This window comes from Cyrtonyx montezumae, unplaced genomic scaffold (genome assembly GCF_038088225.1).
Source record: "Cyrtonyx montezumae isolate F1298 unplaced genomic scaffold, pur_monq_1.0 scaffold_0, whole genome shotgun sequence".
Lineage (NCBI taxonomy): Eukaryota > Metazoa > Chordata > Aves > Galliformes > Odontophoridae > Cyrtonyx > Cyrtonyx montezumae.
Window position 1 is genome coordinate 24,910,180 of NW_027071824.1, and position 19,618 is coordinate 24,929,797.

Sequence of the window (19,618 nt, forward strand, 5' to 3'; positions counted from 1 at the left end):
TTGCTACCACTGACCTTATCTGCACGGCATAACATTGCTCAATCATGATATTTCTTCTCCACTTCAGTTCCTTCTTGCACCTCTGCATTCCAGTATCATTCCACCAATTCCTCTGCACATCACTACACTGGAATTGTTTTCATTAAATTGCCCTCTGAGCCTTCCTCACCATCTCCTGCTGGGAATGTTTCATCTTGTAACTACTGATAGGACTAGAGGGAATAGCTTCAAGTTGTGCCAGGGGAAATTCAGACTGGATGTTAGGAAGTACTTCTCCAAAAGAGTAGTCAGGCACTGGAATGGGCTGCCCAGGGAGATGGTGGAGACACTGACCCTGGAGGTGTTCAAGGAATGTTTAGACATTGTGTTGAGGGGACTCAACACAATTAGTGAGAACTATTGGTACTGGTGATAGGTGGATGGTTGGACTGGATGATCTTGGAGGACTATTTCAACCTTGGTGATTCTGTGATCTCTTTCCTTGCTCATCTCCTGGTCTAAGCTCCCAAGTTCCAACTCACAAAAAATTCCATGCTGCAATGAAAATCTCAGCTAAGTGACACTTTTGACTTGCAGTCTGGTTGTACCTTTCACATAGAATAGTAAATTTAGACATATCCAATAGACTTGAAGCTCCTCTATGTTAGAGTTATAAGGACAAACAAGTGCCTGCACCAGTGCGTATGTGTGCACTCCCATTTATATATATATATTTACATATTTATATTTTATTGTATTGTAATTCACCTCCTGTATAGAGGTAAGGTCATATATAAGATGAGATTTTAAAAAACTTCATTCTACAGCCTGAGAATCAGAATAATTTCTGGAAGGAGCTATATTTTCTGTTATAAATAGCTTCAGTCTTATAAAGTCAAATAAATTACCCATTGCATGGACTGAAATAATAATATGTACCCTCCTAAAGATTCAAATTCATGAGAGATTGTTGAAGTCCTTCCTTCCGCTTGATAATAAGCAATTTTTTGGTGAAAATTTCAGTTAAAAAAAAATTTCTCCTACTCTAGTGAATTTAAATGAAGTATGTTGACTCCTTGCTGAAATGTGAGGTCAGTGTCTTCAATGGCAAGCAATTTAGATATGTATCGGTGTTCACTACAAGTTTTTTTTCCCCAGAAGTTTTCTGAATAGTTTTTTCTACCATAATCTCTCCAGCAGTCTCATGTGTGCCCTTTGTCCCACGGATGAGCTTTTGCTGCCTCCAATTGCAGCATTTCAGCAATAAAACAATGTGCTCTGTCTAACAGCAATGGCTGAAGAAAAATAATCAAACAGCAATAAATAAACCAACAGGGACCTCCTCCTTTGGGATCTCACTACCTAAGACTGGAATGTTGTGTTTCTAGTCAGCAGGCAAAATAAGCTGGCATTTTGCAGAAAGCCTCTGATCATGATGATTTCCTTCTTGTTCTACTTAATTGTGAATAATGCTTTTGTGTGCAGACCCAGCTACAGACAAGATTCTATTGTGTGTTATCATTTATAGTATTAAAATGCTTTTCAGGATGCTGTTTATATTTGGAGTAACATGCTACTTTTGAAACTTTGTAGCACTTGGACAGTGATGAGGATTCTCCACTGGTAACGCTTTCTTTTGCTTTGTGTATACTGGGCCGAAGAGCTTTGGGAACTGCATCCCACAACATGGCCATCAGGTAAGCTTTAGGCATCCTTGCTTCTGATCTTTAAGCCAAGATCTGTTGGTCTTTTTTCACTTGCTGTAGAACCTCAGCAGAACCTTGGGCCAAGGTGAAGTGTTTCCTTCGTAACCTAATCTGTTTTTTTCCACTCATTTTTTCCATTCATGGACTTCTTTCACTTGAATAGTTTGCTTAATAACTAGTACCAGTCTTTCATATGAAACATCTTTCAATGCAGTCTTGCACTGAAAGAATATGTTACCTGTGGTGTTTACTTGATTCTGGCCTGGCTACTGAAATCCTGACTTTCTCCCTACAAGAAATAAGTAATCTGACTGCCAGTTAGCTGAAAAATAGTTAATCCTAAGTGTCCTGTATTCCTCAGGACTGTTTTCTGCAGTCGTTGTGCCAGTCCACGTTGGTGACTGAGGAAGATAGATCCTTTCATCTCTAAACCACAGATTTGTCTGTTCTCAGTCTACCTTTTGCATTCATTCATTCATTCATTCATTCAAAGCATTTCTTCCTAGAAAATTTGGCTTATGAATTTGATTACTTGATTAAGTTTAACTGTTAATATATTCTGCATCTTAGGTTTTTGTTAGGGGTTCTTCCATTTTCACTCAGAGGTACTAATTTGTTTGGATTTTGTAACCTACCTTTTGTCCTGATTTAAATGTTTAGTCTGAGTAGATAATACTATAGATAAAGCATTGAAAAAAATACATATGTAAATCATAAAAAATCATAAATAATAATAATAAAGCATAAATAATAATAAAGCATAAATCATCTTTATCTACCTTCTCGCCTAGTTTCAGATTTTTGTTAGATGTATTTGAAATCCCTCTGTTCATAGGCATTTAATAACAGTAGAGAAGTTCAGTAAATACACAGTCGCTCTGACCTTGCTGCGTTGGCACAAAACTGTGAATAAAGCTAGCTAGTATTCTATCAACAGGTCCTTAGGGAGGATTTGTCTTGTTAACAAGAAAACAAAGACAGCATGTGTGAATTTGAACGTATTTTGTGTTATAAATCAGTCCTTTAAATATTCATTTTACCTTTGTTATCTGTGGAGATGTTTGTAATGTCTGTTTTTGTGTCTTTTTTTCAGTTAGTTCATGGCCCATATGGCTTATTTCTTGGTGTGCTGCCCCTTTCTGCTTTCTCAAGTGTCTTTTGTCTTTCTTTTCTACTGGTGCTTGCATATTGTTTTTCCATATTCTTGTGGGTTTTTTTTCTGGGTTAAGTTAATTTCTATGCATTCAAATTAGCGTGATGTTTAGTAATATTGCCCTATTTTCGGATGATCCAAATTTTAGAGTATAAGGACATGATAGAAAAGTCGATGTGCATTTATGATTTTTTTTACGGAAAAGATTAAAGTGATTTTGATCTGGGTCTGCAATAGATGTGTCACAGTGACTTTAGAAAAGTGTCTAAAAATACCACAAAATCTTCCTAAAACTGTCATCACGCTGTATGTACTTTCCCCAGGATCTTAAAATCTTCATTACAGTGTTTTGGCAGTTGTACAGGTACAGTAACAGTGTCACCTCCTTTTATTGGCTTACACAGTTAGTGACTATGCAAAGAGATAGTAGTGCTATTAGAGACTTTTAAAAGCTTAACTTGGAAAGTGTGAATGTTGAGGACAATTATTTGCAAAGATTTTACTAATTGCAGGAGTCCTCTATATCATGTCGTTTTAAAATCTGAGACATAACCAGTGAACCTTGTCAGTTTCTCTTTTTTGGGGAATGGGCATTCCAGCATTTAAAAAAAATACTTTTATTGCAGAGGATTCATCTGCAGAAGGGAAAGAACTATGGTAGCTCTATGCATTGCACAGCTCTCCTTGGTTTTCTGAATCCATTATATATAATCCTTTATCTTTAATTAAGTCCTGCTTTTCTTTCTATTAAGAAAGTGCTCCAGGGCACTATTGTATTGTTGTATTTTTAACATGTGCTTTATAACATAAAAGGAAATAAATGGAAAGTTCTGTTAGTCTTTTTCAGCACTACTTCACAAAAGCTTCCCATAGAAAAGTTTCACTGTGAAAAATTGTGTCACTTACCCACCTGGGTAAGTTATCTTCAGTGTCTTTCATCTGTCAGAAAGATTAGGAAAAAAAATAGGAATCTGAGTAGCACAATTTGAGTTATAAATTGCAAGGCTAGAAAATATGACTTTGGCTTGGTGACTGATGTTTATTTTGTCTTTAAGAATTTATTTCAATTGAGAAGAGCAATTTAGTAGAAAGTATCATCTAAGGAGAAAGGTGGGTACTTTTCCTTCAGACATCAAGTCCTTTATCAACAAAAATCCCCCAGATTCAACTGGATACAGCTCAGAAGGTAGCTCTTATCATACTTGTTATCTTTACTGCTACACAGAGGTCACCACAGCTTATTTAAACACAAAAAAGTCAGCAAGGCTCTGATAGTTGTAGATTTGCCAAGGGAAGGGAGATTTTGTCCAACACATGCAACACCAATGAGGTGAAGCAGATGTTCCCAAGGCTACTTTTGGCAATGAAGGCAAATCTTCCCTTCCCCTCAGTGTATTTGATGGAGAGACAGCAGCTCTTGCAGAAGATGATTTACGGCATTGTTGATGGTTCTTGACCCAGCTCTTAGCTTGTTGCAGGTCTCTGTTCAAGTCAAATGGGAGGGAAGCACTTAGGGTCCTTGGAAGCTGGAGGAATTATTCTTTAGGCGACAGTTTTATGTTCCTTTTTTTTGAGAAGACATCATGATGTTTTAGATTACTTTAGCCAACAATAAGAAATGACCCTGAACATTGTTGTGAAACTTTATTAATTCTGACTGTGAAGCATCTTGTCTACAATGTTGCTAGAGGTTTCATGATGAATTTGAGATGTTATGGTCAGATAGGTGTTGTAATTTTCTTTTCCACATGCTTATTTCTGTGAAGAGTTTCAGATAAGCCCATTGCGAGAAAACTAGGCAATAATCTGCGCTCTGAGGCTCATGTTTTGTCCTCCGGGGTAACCGTGTGGGTAGGGAGAAGTTTCACTTGGGCTATCCAGCCTTTGCTGTGTCTTGAAGTATGAAAGTCATCTACCTGCTTCACAAAAACACTAATGCAAAGGTAATGTCACGCTGCTCTCTGCACTACCGAATTGAGATTCAAGTTTACATTGTGTATGTAAACTATCAATTTGGACTCATTTACACCTGATTTTGACTAATCTATTAATCAGAAAATGTCACTGTGTAAGCCAAGGTTTTAAATGCTCTTATGTAATGTATGTAAATAATTATTCAGTGTACCTGTTCATGTAAATGTCAGCAGAAACCCAACATTAACACTAGATTGCACTATAAATGCATTCATTAAGATGGCAGAATATTGCTATGCAAATCACGTGCTCTCTTAAACTCTCATTAGGAGACATCCTGCACAAAATGCAATTTGAAGAATGACATGACATTACTATTCGTTTATTCAAATGTGTGTGGCACGTTTCGGTGTACCTCTGTGGAAAAAGTATCTAATAGTGAAAAGTCCAACCCTTAGCTCACAACCACTAACATCAGAAATATCAAATTTAAAGGGAGTAGCACTGAGGGTATTTCTTTGAGGTGAGCTAAGATGCATAAGTTGTTATCAGCACGTGTGTTTCAGTGCTGAGCTAAATCCGCAATTAACATCAAGAAAGGTCTATAAACTGCAGAGAGAAGATGGAGTTTGGAGTACAAAATATACACAGATGCAGTCACAAGCTCATTAGCTTTCATCTGTCTGTGCTGGTTTTGGGCTTGCATTGAATGCTTTTAGTGCCAACAGTTGGAGCAACACAAGAAGTGAAGGAGGAGTGCTTATTTTGGCTCTGCTGCCCACCTCGGTGCTGGTGCTGCTGCTGCTGCATTGTTCCCTCCTCACTGAACATCTCAGGGCAGCAGGATCTCATGTGCAGGTTGCCTTCGGAAACAGCTTGGCTATGCAACAGCAGCTTTCAGGTCTCAGCTCAGAGGGTCAGCAGTGCTACCAGAAAGAGCAGTTCTGTCTCTTCCTGATTAATGCAGTTTCCTTGGCATCTGAATTTACCTTCTCTAGGTTTCTAAATATATGTAATGTGCCTGGAACTGCTGCAGGTGACTGATTGAAGTGCGTTCAAACTAGGCCAAGAGAGTGGCAACAACCTTGAGTGGGGCAGAGATCAAAGCTCTGGGCGTAGAGCTTCTTTGTGATCTCATTAGAGCCTTCAGAAGAGAGCACAGCAATTAGAAGCACAACAGCTCTATTTTATGTGGATTAAGGGCTGCATGTAGCAGAAGTAACAGGTTGAAATAGTGTCATGTTATAGGTAGGATGTGCCCCAAAGCCTCATTACGATTGGCAGCAGAATGAAAAATTGTAATGGCATTGTGAGTACAGCAGTGTCCTTCAGACCTCTCTGGTGGAAAGCATGATACATGAAATAATTGACTCTCAGCCTCCCACCACTGCTTTGCTCCTTGTAACAGTCACAATTGTTCTTTAAAATGCTTGTTAGGAAACTTATTATGCAGAGGGCTGAGAAATGGATGAGCCTTCCTGAGCTCAGCTCTGTGGGAGCTGTACGTGCTTCCCTCTGCTCTCTCCGCTGATGCTCAGCTGCAGTTTGCATGCTGTCCTGGGCTGAGCCTCCCTTTCCCCAGGCACTGCTGCTCGCAGCAACCTGTTCAGCATCAGCTGATGCCTACAGGACACTTTGATGTGAATGCAAACCTTTTGTTTGTCTGCTCTGGTGTTTGTATTTGGCACTGAAAGCCTTTGATGATGTAAAAAGCAGTTCTCTTGCCTGCTTGTTCCTTCCTTCAGCTCAACCAGCTTTTCACAGCAAATACAAGACGTGTTACTTTGGAAGAGCTGCACTGCAGAGACATAGTTATAAGCACATTTTGGGATTGTTTAGGATTGCTGTGGTGGGGTGTTTTGTTTTTTTTCTTTTTCAATTTCATCCTAGAAAGAACGTTCGTTTACAAAGGTATGTTTTGCAGGCCAGGATGGAGGCAGAAGTACTGGATGTTGTGGGACACTGGAAGGATTTCTCACCTCCTTCATGGATGTGATTTATGGGCAGAAGGGCTGCACCTACAATCTTTTTTCTAAACTGGTTAATTCTAGAGCTTTCCAAATTCTGGAGATGGTTGATGGAGGGTCAGCAGGGATGAGGAGCCGTTCTTTGAAGACGCGTAACAACTGCCATTGAAACCTGTGCTTCAGTGCTTTGAAGCTCCAGGTCGAGGTGCTGGCCTCACCTAGGCATGTGTTAATATGTGACTAATAAATGCAAATGAGTTAAGAATTCACGAGAGCTTCTCTGCGCTCCCGCTGTTCCCAGCAGTGCCCGCAGCCGTGCCTCACTGCCTGCCCTCAGGCGTGCTGATCTCTTGATTTGTATCGCACGGCGTTTCCGCAGAGAAAATCAGTATCCAGCTGCTTTTCTGGTGACAACAGATATATCTCTCTGCTTTAATTTCTACAACACGCTACCCACCACGGGCAAAATTAAAATGTGTTTGAGCTTGAAGATAGGCCAGGCAGTTTCCTAATCTCTCTTTGCCCTCCCTCAGGGGAGAAAAAAAATGTCCCAGAATAATTAAAACAGCTCAATTAAGTGGAAAGATGATGCGTTCTCTGGAGAAAGCATGGATGATAGTGAAAAGCTCTAATATCTTAATGCTTTGACTCCTCCAGAGCCTTTACAATCTAAAAATCAACTGTTGTAAGAGTGAGTAAGATCTTGGTACATGGATGAGGCTGTGTACTGGGGATTTGTAGAGGCGGGTTTTGCCCCTCTTATATCCCACTGAAGTCTCTGGTCCAGGCAATCCATTATCAAGGTCAGGCAGAACTGTTGTCATCAAGTTGCTTGTATGAAGAAATAAACCTGGCCCGCAGCTGCTTGAAGGTTGTTTCAGTAGGAAATACCTCTGGGTTAACTCATGCTTGTGAAGCTTGGTGCTCTTTTCAGTACGTCTGGTTTAATGTTCAAGTCTGGTTTTGAGTATCATGACAGAAGTTGTGGATTTAGTTTCCCTCACAGCCAGTTGTTGGCAGTGCAGGCAGAAGAAATAACACCTACCCAAAGAGATGGATATACGTGGCATGACCCTTGCTTTACATCCACCACAAGGATTCATAGCGAGCACTCCCAGGACTGTGTCATGGTTCTCCCTGTGGTGGAAGGGCAGCAAGTCCCTGTGCAGCTCAGCTCCAGCTTGGTGAAGATGAGGTGGCTTCTGAAAGTGACCACTGCCTTCCTCTTGCAGCTTAGACTCCTTTCTGTACGGCCTCCACGCGCTGTTCAAAGGGGACTTCCGGATAGCGTCGAAGGACGAGTGGGTCTTTGCAGACATGGATCTGCTGCATAAGGTGGTCGCCCCAGCCATCCGCATGTCTCTGAAACTCCATCAGGTAGGGTCTTTTGTTTGTTTGTATTTAACTTTCACTCTTGCACTTGTTTTCTGAGGGAAACACTGGGAAACTTGGAAACTGTTTGATGAGGGGGAGATGGAGTATACGTTGTCTTACTCGGAGAATCTTCCTAACCAAAATGGAAAAGCTCAGCATTTGTTTATTTATCAATCCTTTTCTGAAGGGCAGTACCCGAGTAACACTTCACACATTGTTGGAAGTTGCTGCAGAGAGGTGGTGGTTTGAAGGATTGGTGTCACTGCTGTTTGATTACGGTGTGCTATTTTTGACCCCATTCTGTTTCCACTTGCAAAAATCTGGCACACCTCCACTGAGGTCGCTCCAGTTACTTCAGGTCAACCCCTGTATGGCTTGGAATTGATTTTATTCTTTCTCTGGTGTATTATTTAGTCTCATGTACTTTTCTAGCATGGTGTTTGTAATTGTTCTGAATGTAACTGAAGTGGAACTGTTGTGAAGTAATGTCAGAGAACTGGGCAAAATAATTTTGTGACTGTAGTCACTGGAAGCATAACAGCTAAAGAAGTAACACAATACTGTGATATCTGTTGATGGATTCATAGGCAGTGATTTTACTGTGGTTTTACATGCATGAAGAAACAAACACTGTGGAACATCCCAGGTAATTTTTATCTCCCTCCACCTTACCCAGGAGCTCTGCCTCCCATGGTTTCCCATTTTATAACTTTTCAATGGACAAGCTCTCATTCTCTCTTTGTCCAGTGAAGGTGTGAGATCAGAACAGGTTATACTAGAACAAAAATAGTACTTTTCTATGTTACAGTTTATTGTTCTACCTCAGACACGTTCTGTGTCAAATGGCAATCATGCGGGGGCAGGGAATAGAGTTCATAGAAGCATAGAATCCTTAGAGTTGGAAGGGACCTCTGAAGACCATCTAGTCCAACTCCCCTGCAATGAACAGGGACATGCACAGCTAGATCAGGTTGCCCAGGGCAAACCTGAATCTTAACCTAAATCTCCTCTCCTTAAGCTTGAAACCACTTCCCCTTGTTCTGTCACAACAAACCCTGCTAAAGAGTCTGTCTCCTTCTTTTCTGTAGCTCCCCTTTAGATACTGAAGGGCCACTATCAGGTCACCTCGGAGCTTCGGAGAGGCTCACCTTCAGCCTCTTCTTCAGGCTGAACTGCCCCAGCTCTCTCACCCTGTTTTTGTAGGGGAAGTATTCCATCCTTTGGATCATTTTTATGGCCCTCCTCTGGATGCACTCCAACAGGTCTGTTTCTCTCCTGCACTGAGGACTCCACATCTAGACACGGTACTCCACGGGTAGGCCTCACCAGTGCAAGAGTAGAGGCAGATCACCTCCCTCGCCCTGCTGGACACGCTTCTTTTAAAGCAGCCCAGGATATGGTTGGCTTTCTGGGCTGTGAGGGCACATTGATGGCTCATGTCCAGCCTCTCACCCACCAGTACCCCCACATCTTCTTCTGGCAGGGCTGTGCTCAATCCTTTCATCCCCCAGCTTGCACTGACAATGAATATTGCCTCAACCCAGGTGCAAGGCTTTGCACTTGGTGCTGTCCACAAACAAACAAAAAAATCTAGGATTTTGTTTATTTTAATAGTTTTAATATTTTCATAAATAGACCTGACCTTTCAAGTACTACTTCTTGTACTACTAGGACCAGTTCACCTGCCCAGATGAGTATGAGGACCCAGCAGTATTATATGAAGCAATCCAGTCTTTTGAAGAAAAGATTGTGATCTGCCATGAAGGGGATCCAGCCTGGCGCAGTGCTGTCCTCTCCAACAGGGAAGAGCTGCTGACACTGAGGCACGTGGTAGATGAAGGAGCGGATGAATATAAAGTTATCATGCTCCACAAAAGCTACTTGAGCTTCAAGGTTATCAAGGTACATGAACCACCTTCCTAATACTGCAGTAATTTAAGGCTGTAGTTACAAATATCATTTCTGTCTCGCCTGGCCAGAAGGAGAGGGGGTTGATCATAGCTGTCAGAGAAGGAATTAGAAGCCAGAGGGAGAGCTCTGCTCTTTTTGCTTTTATTTTGCACCCTTATATTGGTTCATCACAAATAACATCCCAGGCCTATCCAGGGAGTAGTTGTTCATGAGGCTTGTAAAACCTGTTGGTACAAAGATATGTCGTGCTTGCACACTGCTACTACTGTGCTAGATAGACCACATAGTTCTGTGTCTTATATATTTTCACATGGCCCACACTGCTTTTTACCTACCTGTAGGTCAACAAGGAATGTGTCAGAGGACTGTGGGCTGGGCAGCAGCAGGAACTAATATTCCTGCGCAACCGTAACCCGGAGAGAGGAAGCATCCAGAACAACAAGCAGGTCTTGCGGAACTTAATTAATTCTTCATGTGATCAGCCACTGGGATATCCAATGTATGTTTCCCCTTTAACCACCTCGTACCTTGGGACACACAGCCAACTGAGGAACATCTGGGGGGGACCAGTCAGTTTGGACAACATTAAGAAGTGGTTCAGATCCAAATGGTTAAGGTAGGTGTTAAATTGTGGTCTTGCAGACAGACATCCTCCAGTCTTACTTCTGCTGTATTTTTGTGTTAAGAGAGTAATTGCGTATTGCTATCTATGAGTAAAACATTAATTGCACGCAACTCAGAATGTAGTGAAATAGCCCTACGGGTATGGCTGAAAGCAAATTCATTAACTTATTATTGCCTTTTGAGCAAAATGTCCTACATGTTTGTCAAGATTTGTGATCAAACCACTTAGCACTGCAGACATTTCCCTTTTTCAGGGAAATTTTAATGTTTATGACCCATAAACAAAGATGTTTTTTCTGTAATGCATTGCTGGGTTATGCTCCACAGCTTTGGCAATATACCTGATCGTCTCCACATCCCTGCTCATATACAAAGCACATCTGAAAATGTATTTACAATCCACCAAAACTGTCTGATTTCCCCTAGGTTTGCATTGCAGGTATGACACCTTCACAGTATCACAGAACTGTAGGGGTTGGAAGGGACCTCCAGAGATCATGGAGTCCAACCCCCTGTCAAAGCAGCTCCCTAGCCCAGGTTGCACAGGTAGGCGTCCAGGCGGGTCTGGAACGTCTCCAGAGAAGGAGACTCCACCACCTCTCTGTGCAGCTGTGCCACTGCTCCGTCACTGCACTGTGAAGAAGTTCCCATGCACATTTGTGCAGCATTTCCTATGCAGTTTGTGGCCGTTTAAGGCCTATACTAAAATACAGAGATTGTCTGGTGGCTTAATATGATAGTTTCCCAACATGCAGGTCGCCCCCATTGAGCTCTTCTTAATGACTTGGTGGCCCCATGCCAAATGATCTGTAGACACCAATGTAACATTGCACCCAGTCTCCAAAGATAGGTAACCATTTTGGTTGGTATCGCACACGGTTTTGTCCCACCTAAGTACACCATGCCCTTGTCTTTTTCATCCCATAAAATGCTGAAAGACTCATAGTCGTTGTATGAGAAAGTATAATTATACACTGTGAGGATACCTAACATTGTTGTCACAAGTTCTCCATGCATGTAGACTGACTTATGTGTTTGTTCATGCAAACAGGATGCGTAAGGACTGTCATGCAGCTCACCATGACAGAGGCAACGTTGAAGAAGCAGATACTGGAGGAGGGTCTGGCAGCAACTCCACAGGTAATTCAAGCCAGAGCAGCAGCTCACAGCACACCAGAGATGGAACCCCTCAGTTGCAGCCTTCATCACAAGAGACCCATCAGCGTGCAGGTATTTGCACAATTTATTTGTCTTTTTCTGCTATTTTCTCACGAGGTGCCACATGAGCAGATGCTTTCAAGGCTCTCTCACGTCCGTTGGAAAACTAATTTTAGACCAACCTTTCTTTGGCTTTCCTAATGACCAAGCATGTGTAGGAGATGTCTTCCTGACGTTGTTCCAGGTGTTGACTGCAACAGCATAAAAGCAGATATGTTTCATGTGGCTCACCAGAGATTTCACTGTCAGACTACTTTGTGTCTAATTTTTGGACCGGGAGATACTGCTCACAAAGTCAGGATGAGAAATTCAGATGGAGGGGGAGTCCATGTGTGATGCCCATTCACTTTGCACAGTGAGTCTGTGCTTACTGTTTATTGGGAACAGCAGAACTGAAAAGCATGCAAAAATCTTAATTATCTTAGAAGGAGCATGGCAATTTATTGTCAGAATTAGTCTGGCTGTTCATCAGTGCATGTGGAGAATAAACAAACAGCAAATAACTTAGTATGCCAATAGAGCAGTTATCAGGAGAAAATTAAATGTTGTCAATCATTCTGTCAGTTAACAGCTGAACCCTTTTCATATTAAATTATGGATTCAGAAGTGCTTCAGATGTGTTCACACGGTGGAACTGCTGGCCTTTGCATCAGGAATACCCATTAAGTTTACCAGTTGGGTCACTGGGAGACCCTCCCTAAGGGATGGGGATTTACTGAAAGGTCAAATTAATTGACTTTACATTATAAGTTGTGATATTACTGTGTCAGTTGAGGCAAAGAACTAGAGGGGTCTAGCACCTGTTTGTTTCTTGTTAAATCATTTTGACCCATCGTTAAAAATAATGGTCAGGACCAGAGAAAATCTTGCTGTGAATATGAGTCGATTCATGAGGGTAAAATAACTACTGCTTTTAATTAAGTCTAGCTTTAGAGCAATCCCCGTGTGCATACTTCTAACTTGATGCTGCAGTAATCAGAATGGCAAACTTAATTGTAAAATAACGATCCCGAGCATGCCGTGCAATAATGAAAATTAATTGTGAATTGTTTAAAAGGATGCATTGAGTGTCTCCAAGACCACAGTCAAGAGTGGTCACACTTAATTAAGAAAAGCTACCTGGCTTTCGGGTAAAATGAAGAAATGCACAACAAATGCAAGGAAATGGAAAACAGCAAATGTAAACCAGAATTCAGTCCCAAGAGATGGTGAGAGAAAAAGAACAAAAGAAAGAGAATTTTTCTGGCTAGCACCATTAGGAACAGTCTGTGACTGAATGTTGGATGCATTTCTGAAAAATAATGGTAATTAACAATGTCATACAGTAGTTAATTCCAATAAGGTCTTCCGCCCATGTTACATAGCGTGGCAGCAATCCCTTCTAGTCTCGTAATATATGAATTGAGTACATTTAATGCTTTTGTACTTCATATTTCATTTTGCATTCAGTGCCACTGAATCTGCAAAATGAATTTGAAGCCCTATATAGAAGTGTGACAAAAATGGGGAGTGTTGGGAACATGTGGGACTCTGCTCCAACGCATCCTTACTTCATGATGCTGTTTGTGGAACAGCCTTTGTTTCCCAAATGCTTTCAGGGACAGAGTTATTTTTGTGTAGATATGGGTGGTCCACTGTCCAGTGCTCCAAGCACTGAGTTTGGGATGAGCACTGGAGACTTTTTGTCAGCGGTCAGCCAGCACAAACACACACACCACAGCCCCTCTGTTCCAGTCCATGCTTTTTGTTTAAAAAGGTAACTTAGTGAAATGACCATCAGCTGTAGAAGCCATAGCACTTGCTTAAGAAAACCCCCGATCCTTAAGAGCATGTAGCTCGCAGCCAGTGCCCACCTATTGGTTGCAGCCAGAGTGCAAAGACATGGGCAGAGCTGCAGCAAGAGCCACGTGCATCTGTCCACTGCTCACAGGGATCATGGGGCTTTCATTGCCAGAGATACTGCTCCACACATCATCTTCAGAAATTATGTTTTTATTGCTCTAACTGTAGAAATAATGCTATGTTGTAAATGGGATGGAAAAGTGTCCAGTGCTTGCCAAACCACCGAGTTTTTAGACCAGCTGAATGGCTGCAGTGAGGTTATGGCCAAGCTCTGCCATCTGACTCTGTGCCAAGGTGCCTCAGTTCTCTTTGCTGCAGCATCAGAAAAACTGTGCTAACGATCCCAGCCTTGGAAGTCAGACCTGTGGGTGTAAAGTGGCCACAGAGTGTAAATAGCTTCAGTGTGGGATTCTGCATCACCGGAATCCTTGAATTCAGCAATCACAGTTCACTGGGACAGGGTGAGGTGTATGCTGCTTTGTGCTGCAACGCTTTGGTGTCTGGAGGGGTTCCAGTGCTTCCCTCCCTTCCATAATTCTGGTATTACCGCCAACCCGGAAACGCCTGCCAGACTTGTTTCTGCCTTGGTGGGTCTCAGCAGGTTTTCTGCCTTTAGCCCTTTACCCCACAGCTATAGCTCGAAAATCCAAACGCCAGCTCATGGTAATGTCTGCAGTCTCCTGGAAGGGAAGAGCCAGGCAGGCCACCACGTTGACTGGGTGTGTGTGTGTCTGCAGAAGCAACAAGCTCTTTGGGGGACCTGTGGTGCCAGCATGCTGTGTGCCACCTGCAGTCGAGTACCTGCTGGGCCAATAAGCTCATTTACTTTCCATTCTGTGCCTATTTGTGTGTGCAAGCATAAGAAATACAGAAATGTTTTGTTTGCATTAGAATAGTTGTCAGTGTAAATGTAAAAAGTGTGTGGAGAAGTTTATATAGTTTATATGCTCTGTATACAACAGCAGCTGCGCTGAGGTGCTGCATAGGACGGGACAAGAGCTGCATGTGGGCCTTGTTTAGACTTCCAACAGACTATCTTGGGGTGCTCCTATCTTTTCAATCCATGGTATACTGCAAATATCAACCTTGGGACTCAGCTAAACTGATAGTTTTAAAAACTGCCTCGTGGATTGAATTCTGTGGTCTTCCACTTGGCTGAATCCTCAAATTCTCATCCCTTCTATGCAGGAATAATTTTTACAATGTAGCATTGTTTAAATTCACAGTTCTGTGTTTAATCTTTGCAGCTGAAAGTTATACCAAGCCATTTAGGGTGGATAGTCAGCATCCTCTCCTTCAGCGTGGCTATCAAGGGAGAGTGGAGTCATAGCAATGCTGTGCTCAAACACTCATGGTGCAGGTTAGGATATGCATGGCAGAATTGGCCCAAGTTCCTCTCTCTTAACTCAGTGCAGAACCACTGCAGCTGTTCTGGTGAAATTCAGAACCACTACAGTGGAGAAAACAGGAAGATCCCTGAGATGGCAACTTCTCGTGCCTGCAATTCTAGGCTTCTTCTGCTGATAAAACCCAAAGTAATGTGCCGACAGTACTACGTACACGCAGGACATTGTTCATAGCACGGGGTTAATGGCATCAGGATGCCACCACAGGCAGCACTTAAGTATATTACTCTTTATTTTAAAGGCAGGAGGAAACACAGGAGCCAGTCTGTCCAGGCACACGCTGCTTTAAACCAAAGGCCCCCTGTTTCAAGTCACTCTGGACCAATTGCAGAAAGCCGCCAGCCTTTCATCCAGACATCTACATCTGCCCACGAAATCGCCCAGAGGCTCTCAGACAGCCAGCTGTCATTCCACAACTCAGCAACATCCGTGTTTTCTCAGTCCCCCGCTGTTCCTGCTGCTGGCCAGCTGACTGTGCAGGACCGAGCTGCTGCGATGCTCAGGTCCAGTCTGGCCTCATCCACCAGCTCCACCCTCAGTCTGCTGTTCGGCAAGAGAAGTTTTTCAAGTGCTTTGGTGATTTCCGGGCTCTCAGCTGCAGATGGAGGTAACACCAGTGACACGCAGTCATCCAGCAGCATGAACATTGCCATGGGTCCATCTGCTAGAGCTGCAAGTCAGGCAACTCGGGTAAGGCTGAAAGCCAAACAGCAGTGCTGCCCACGAGCTGCCGTGCTGTTTGCCTGTCAGGTCCCTGTAACATCCTCACCACTGTTTGGTTTCTTCTTTCTTCCACAGCCAGAGAATAGTCTTTTCTGCATTTCGGTATTTAAATGTTGCATCGTGATGAAATTGAGACTCGACTGTGTGTGTGTACAGTGACAAACTCATTAGTAAGGGTAAGGTGGCTGTTAAGAACATACCTTAGAATTCAGACTTCTTTTCACTGAGAACCAAGGACTCAGTTCTGTTTTATGCAGCCCAGGTGATAGGGCTGAGACATATTTGCTTCACTTTGGTTGCCATGGGCGGCTTTCCTGTATTTTCTAACATTTTCCTCTACACTACAGCGCAGTAATGTGAGAAGGTGGGTCAGAGATAAAGGGAGGGTGTAACTACAGGCTGAGTGACGATGTAATTAAGACTGACTTTCACACTTAGCCTATCAGAATAGAAATGAAATCGGCAACAGAGGAAAACTGAGGATATGGGAAGTCCAAACTACTTTCTGCTAATACTCTAAGTTGTATATAACTTCCCAGTTTTCAAGGATTTCTCCAAATCACAAATGAAAAAAGCTCTCTAGTCTGTGTGTATTCTGCTCTCAACCCAGTGCCACATATGGTACAGTGCACGAGGTTTTGCCATTCAACATCACAACTTAAAGAGAAGTAGTCTGAATATTACTCACCTGAGTCCAATCCTGCTTTAGCACTCTAATAAGCATTAGAAATGCATACAGCTGAACATATCAGGTGACAAGGCACAACCCAGCTCTCTGCAATTGCCAAAGTGATTTGTGAGCATTCAGCCAGCACACAGTGGTGAGTACCAGTGGTGGGATTCACCTCATCTACCTTTAAGCCATGTAATGTATGGATACAGAGCCTCGGTAGGTCTCTGTACTCAGCAGAGAGAACAATGCAGCTCATCCTTACAGCTGTCAGGAGGAAATCTTACCCTGCAAGGCTCATCAGTCTCTGCCCACCACTGACAGCCAGAATGATACACCTCGAGTGTTATGTTTAGATGAGGTGAGCTCTGGCTATAAAGTACCTGCTCAGAGTCCAGGTGTCTATTTGATTGAAATCACCAAGGAAGAAGTATCTTACTTACACCTTAATACAGCACGGTTCTGGAAAGCTTTCATATGGATGGAGTTCTTACAGTGGGGTGACAGCGTGCATAACATTTGCAGGCTGATAATCACATTCCAGTTCTGCAGCAAAAGTTTCTTTGTGAGTTGGATTTAAAATGTGGTGTGTTTATGCAAGCTCGAGACTAACCTGATTTCACTTCTTAGAAGCGGGCCGTGCTTGAAGCAGGGGTTTGGGCCGGATGACCTCCACAAGTCCTTTTCAATCCAAAGTACTTTACAGCTTTCAGTGCTTGTACATCTGCGGTACTAAACCTCTGGCTCCTCTGCTTTCTTTCCAAATGTATGCATTACAAGTACTGCTCACTCTTCAGAAGTCCCTTGTGAATTATGCATGCTAAGAATCCCCTGCAATCTCAGAGAACGACATATTCTTAACTTTTTCACCCGTCGCTTCAATAAGCAGCTGAAGCATTACTTAGATGTTTCCTGATCTCACTGACTCCTTTCTCTCTGCAGCAGCTCACCGAGACCTGCGATGCGACCGACGCTACGGAATCTAAACCTCGGCGAGAGCAGGGGCTGTCCCACGCCATACTCGTGAGTCAGACCCTGGAGTGCCGAAGGGCCAGCCAAGAAGACATGGCCCTGGAAGACACAGCCTCTCAGCAGAGCCTGTCCGAGGAGCAGTGAGGATTAGCGGTAGTGCAAGGGCCAGGCGTTCCTCAGAATTCAAGACAGAGTTAAGTCAGGGAGCTGCAGGTGGGTTTATGTTCTCTCAAATCTAACACGCAACCTCCAAGCGCTTATTTTTCTAACTTTCGAGCAAGAATGTGACAGGGCACGTGTTGTTCAGCTGAAGGCCTCAGTATGGGGAGGGATGGAAGATGTCCTAAAAATGACGGTGCCGCTTCATCTCAGGTTCTTGTACATCCTACAACAAACACAACCTGTGTGACGCTCCTCCCCCCGCAGAGGTGTTGGCACACTAATGGTGACAAAATAAAGCGTAACAGGTGGTGAATGAGCAAACAGAATGGGAAATACTAACACAGCTCAGTGAAAAGCACACAAGACATCTTTCCTGCCCTAGCTACACAGCTGATTGCATGCAAACTGATTGGCATTTAATATACAATGTATTAACAAAAGACAGCTTTGAACAGAAGCAGTGAACATGCAAAAGGACAGTACAACGTGTGCTGTAGAGGTAAATTTGATTTGATTTCTTTTTCCCCAACAGCAAATCTCTTTGTTTTCCTCCAACATGTTATGCAGGCAGTAATTATGAATAGCAACATAGCATCACACAGACTGATATACTGCATGCAGCTATACCGAAACATTGTGTGAACGAACCTTGCTAAACACATTAACAAAAGTCAAGCACAAGAAAGAAAGTAGCCAGTGCATGGAAAGCCTTCACAAAGCATACGGTGCACCTTATTTGCAAAGAAAGCAGCTCTGCATTAACAGCTGCTCTTAGGTATAATCTCATGCTCCTGTTCGGTTTACAACAGTGTTTCTCAAGTTCCAGGCAACCAGCCCCCAGCCAAGGAGGTGCAGAAGGGCCCAGGAGAGTCCTCCCTGAGGACAGCAAAGTGCAAAGCAGGCTGTAATTACTGTCTGTGTTTGTACTGGGCAGGGAACAGCTCAATGCCTTTAATTGCTGGACACAGCTCAGTGTCCATAAACACATGTAGCCAGTAATTACACAGCATTCCCATTTCCCTCCCCCAGAGAAAATGAGCTGCTGCCAGTTTAACAGTTGCATAAAGACAGATGAAGCAAAGAGAGACTGTGATTTCACAGAGTTTGAGAAACACTGATTCACAGGAATGCATGACTACTCCAGAAGCCAAAAGGTTACAACAAATCCTTAATGTAATATACAGCATAAACACACGCGCGTTCTCTTTTGTGTTTGTTTTTTTAATTAAAAAATTTGCAGCTATCTGTGTCTTGCTATCCCTCTTCACTATAACTACCACGGACTGTTTCTAATTCTCCTCACGATAAGGAGCAAGGTTTTACAAGAGATGCCACAGCTAAGCTCTCCTGGCATTGGATGATACGCTGTTGCATCACCAAACTTGAGATTGCAAATACTAGAACCAAGCAACAGCAAGTGGAAATAAAACCATCCAGGTCTCATTCTTGTGGCAGCAGTTTTCTGGATTCCTCTTTTATTCTGAATTCTTCTCACCTTCTGCTTTTTTTTTATGTAATTGAGAAACCTAGTGTTTTTCTTTCACTTCAGGCCATGACAAATCTGTTATTTACAATGCTCAGCCTAATCTATGCTGTGCTCACCTCTATGAGCACAAAAGCAGACCGATAACATGTATCCCTTCACACACATGGCCACCAGTGCTGCTCAGGCCCTGCTGTGATACAGAACCTGAATTCAGCTGCTCTTTTTTGAACACTTCTGCTGCCCATTATGCAGAAGTTACAGATATATGTGGGGGGGGGGCTCTTGATGACGGATATCGGCCTTGTTTCTGCTTAAGGGGCTTTGCACTAGGATAAACCATCAACACTTTGCCTTCCTAAACCCTGCTGGGCACAGAAGCAGGACACACAGCTGCAGAAAGCACTAAGCTTTCCCACATTAGCCTCACTCAAGTCTCTGGCTGCCAAATCTCAAACTAAAAACTTGAATCAACTTCCATCAAACACACCTTTATTGCTCTCAACCAACCAGA

At 42.8% G+C, this 19,618-nt stretch overlaps 1 protein-coding gene across 1 annotated transcript in view; it reads left to right on the plus strand.

Moving 5' to 3' along the window:
* PCNX2 (pecanex 2) overlaps positions 1-18,047 on the plus strand; it is a 144,577-nt gene extending 126,530 nt beyond the window's left edge. The window contains exons 28-34 of the mRNA XM_065730527.1: positions 1,573-1,676; positions 7,952-8,096; positions 9,765-9,995; positions 10,346-10,620; positions 11,680-11,858; positions 15,336-15,784; positions 17,430-18,047. Of these exons, the coding sequence (XP_065586599.1) occupies positions 1,573-1,676; positions 7,952-8,096; positions 9,765-9,995; positions 10,346-10,620; positions 11,680-11,858; positions 15,336-15,784; positions 17,430-17,603 (1,557 nt within the window). The 3' untranslated portion in view covers positions 17,604-18,047. The remainder of the gene's footprint in view (positions 1-1,572; positions 1,677-7,951; positions 8,097-9,764; positions 9,996-10,345; positions 10,621-11,679; positions 11,859-15,335; positions 15,785-17,429) is intronic.
* The last annotated feature ends 1,571 nt before the right edge of the window (positions 18,048-19,618 follow it).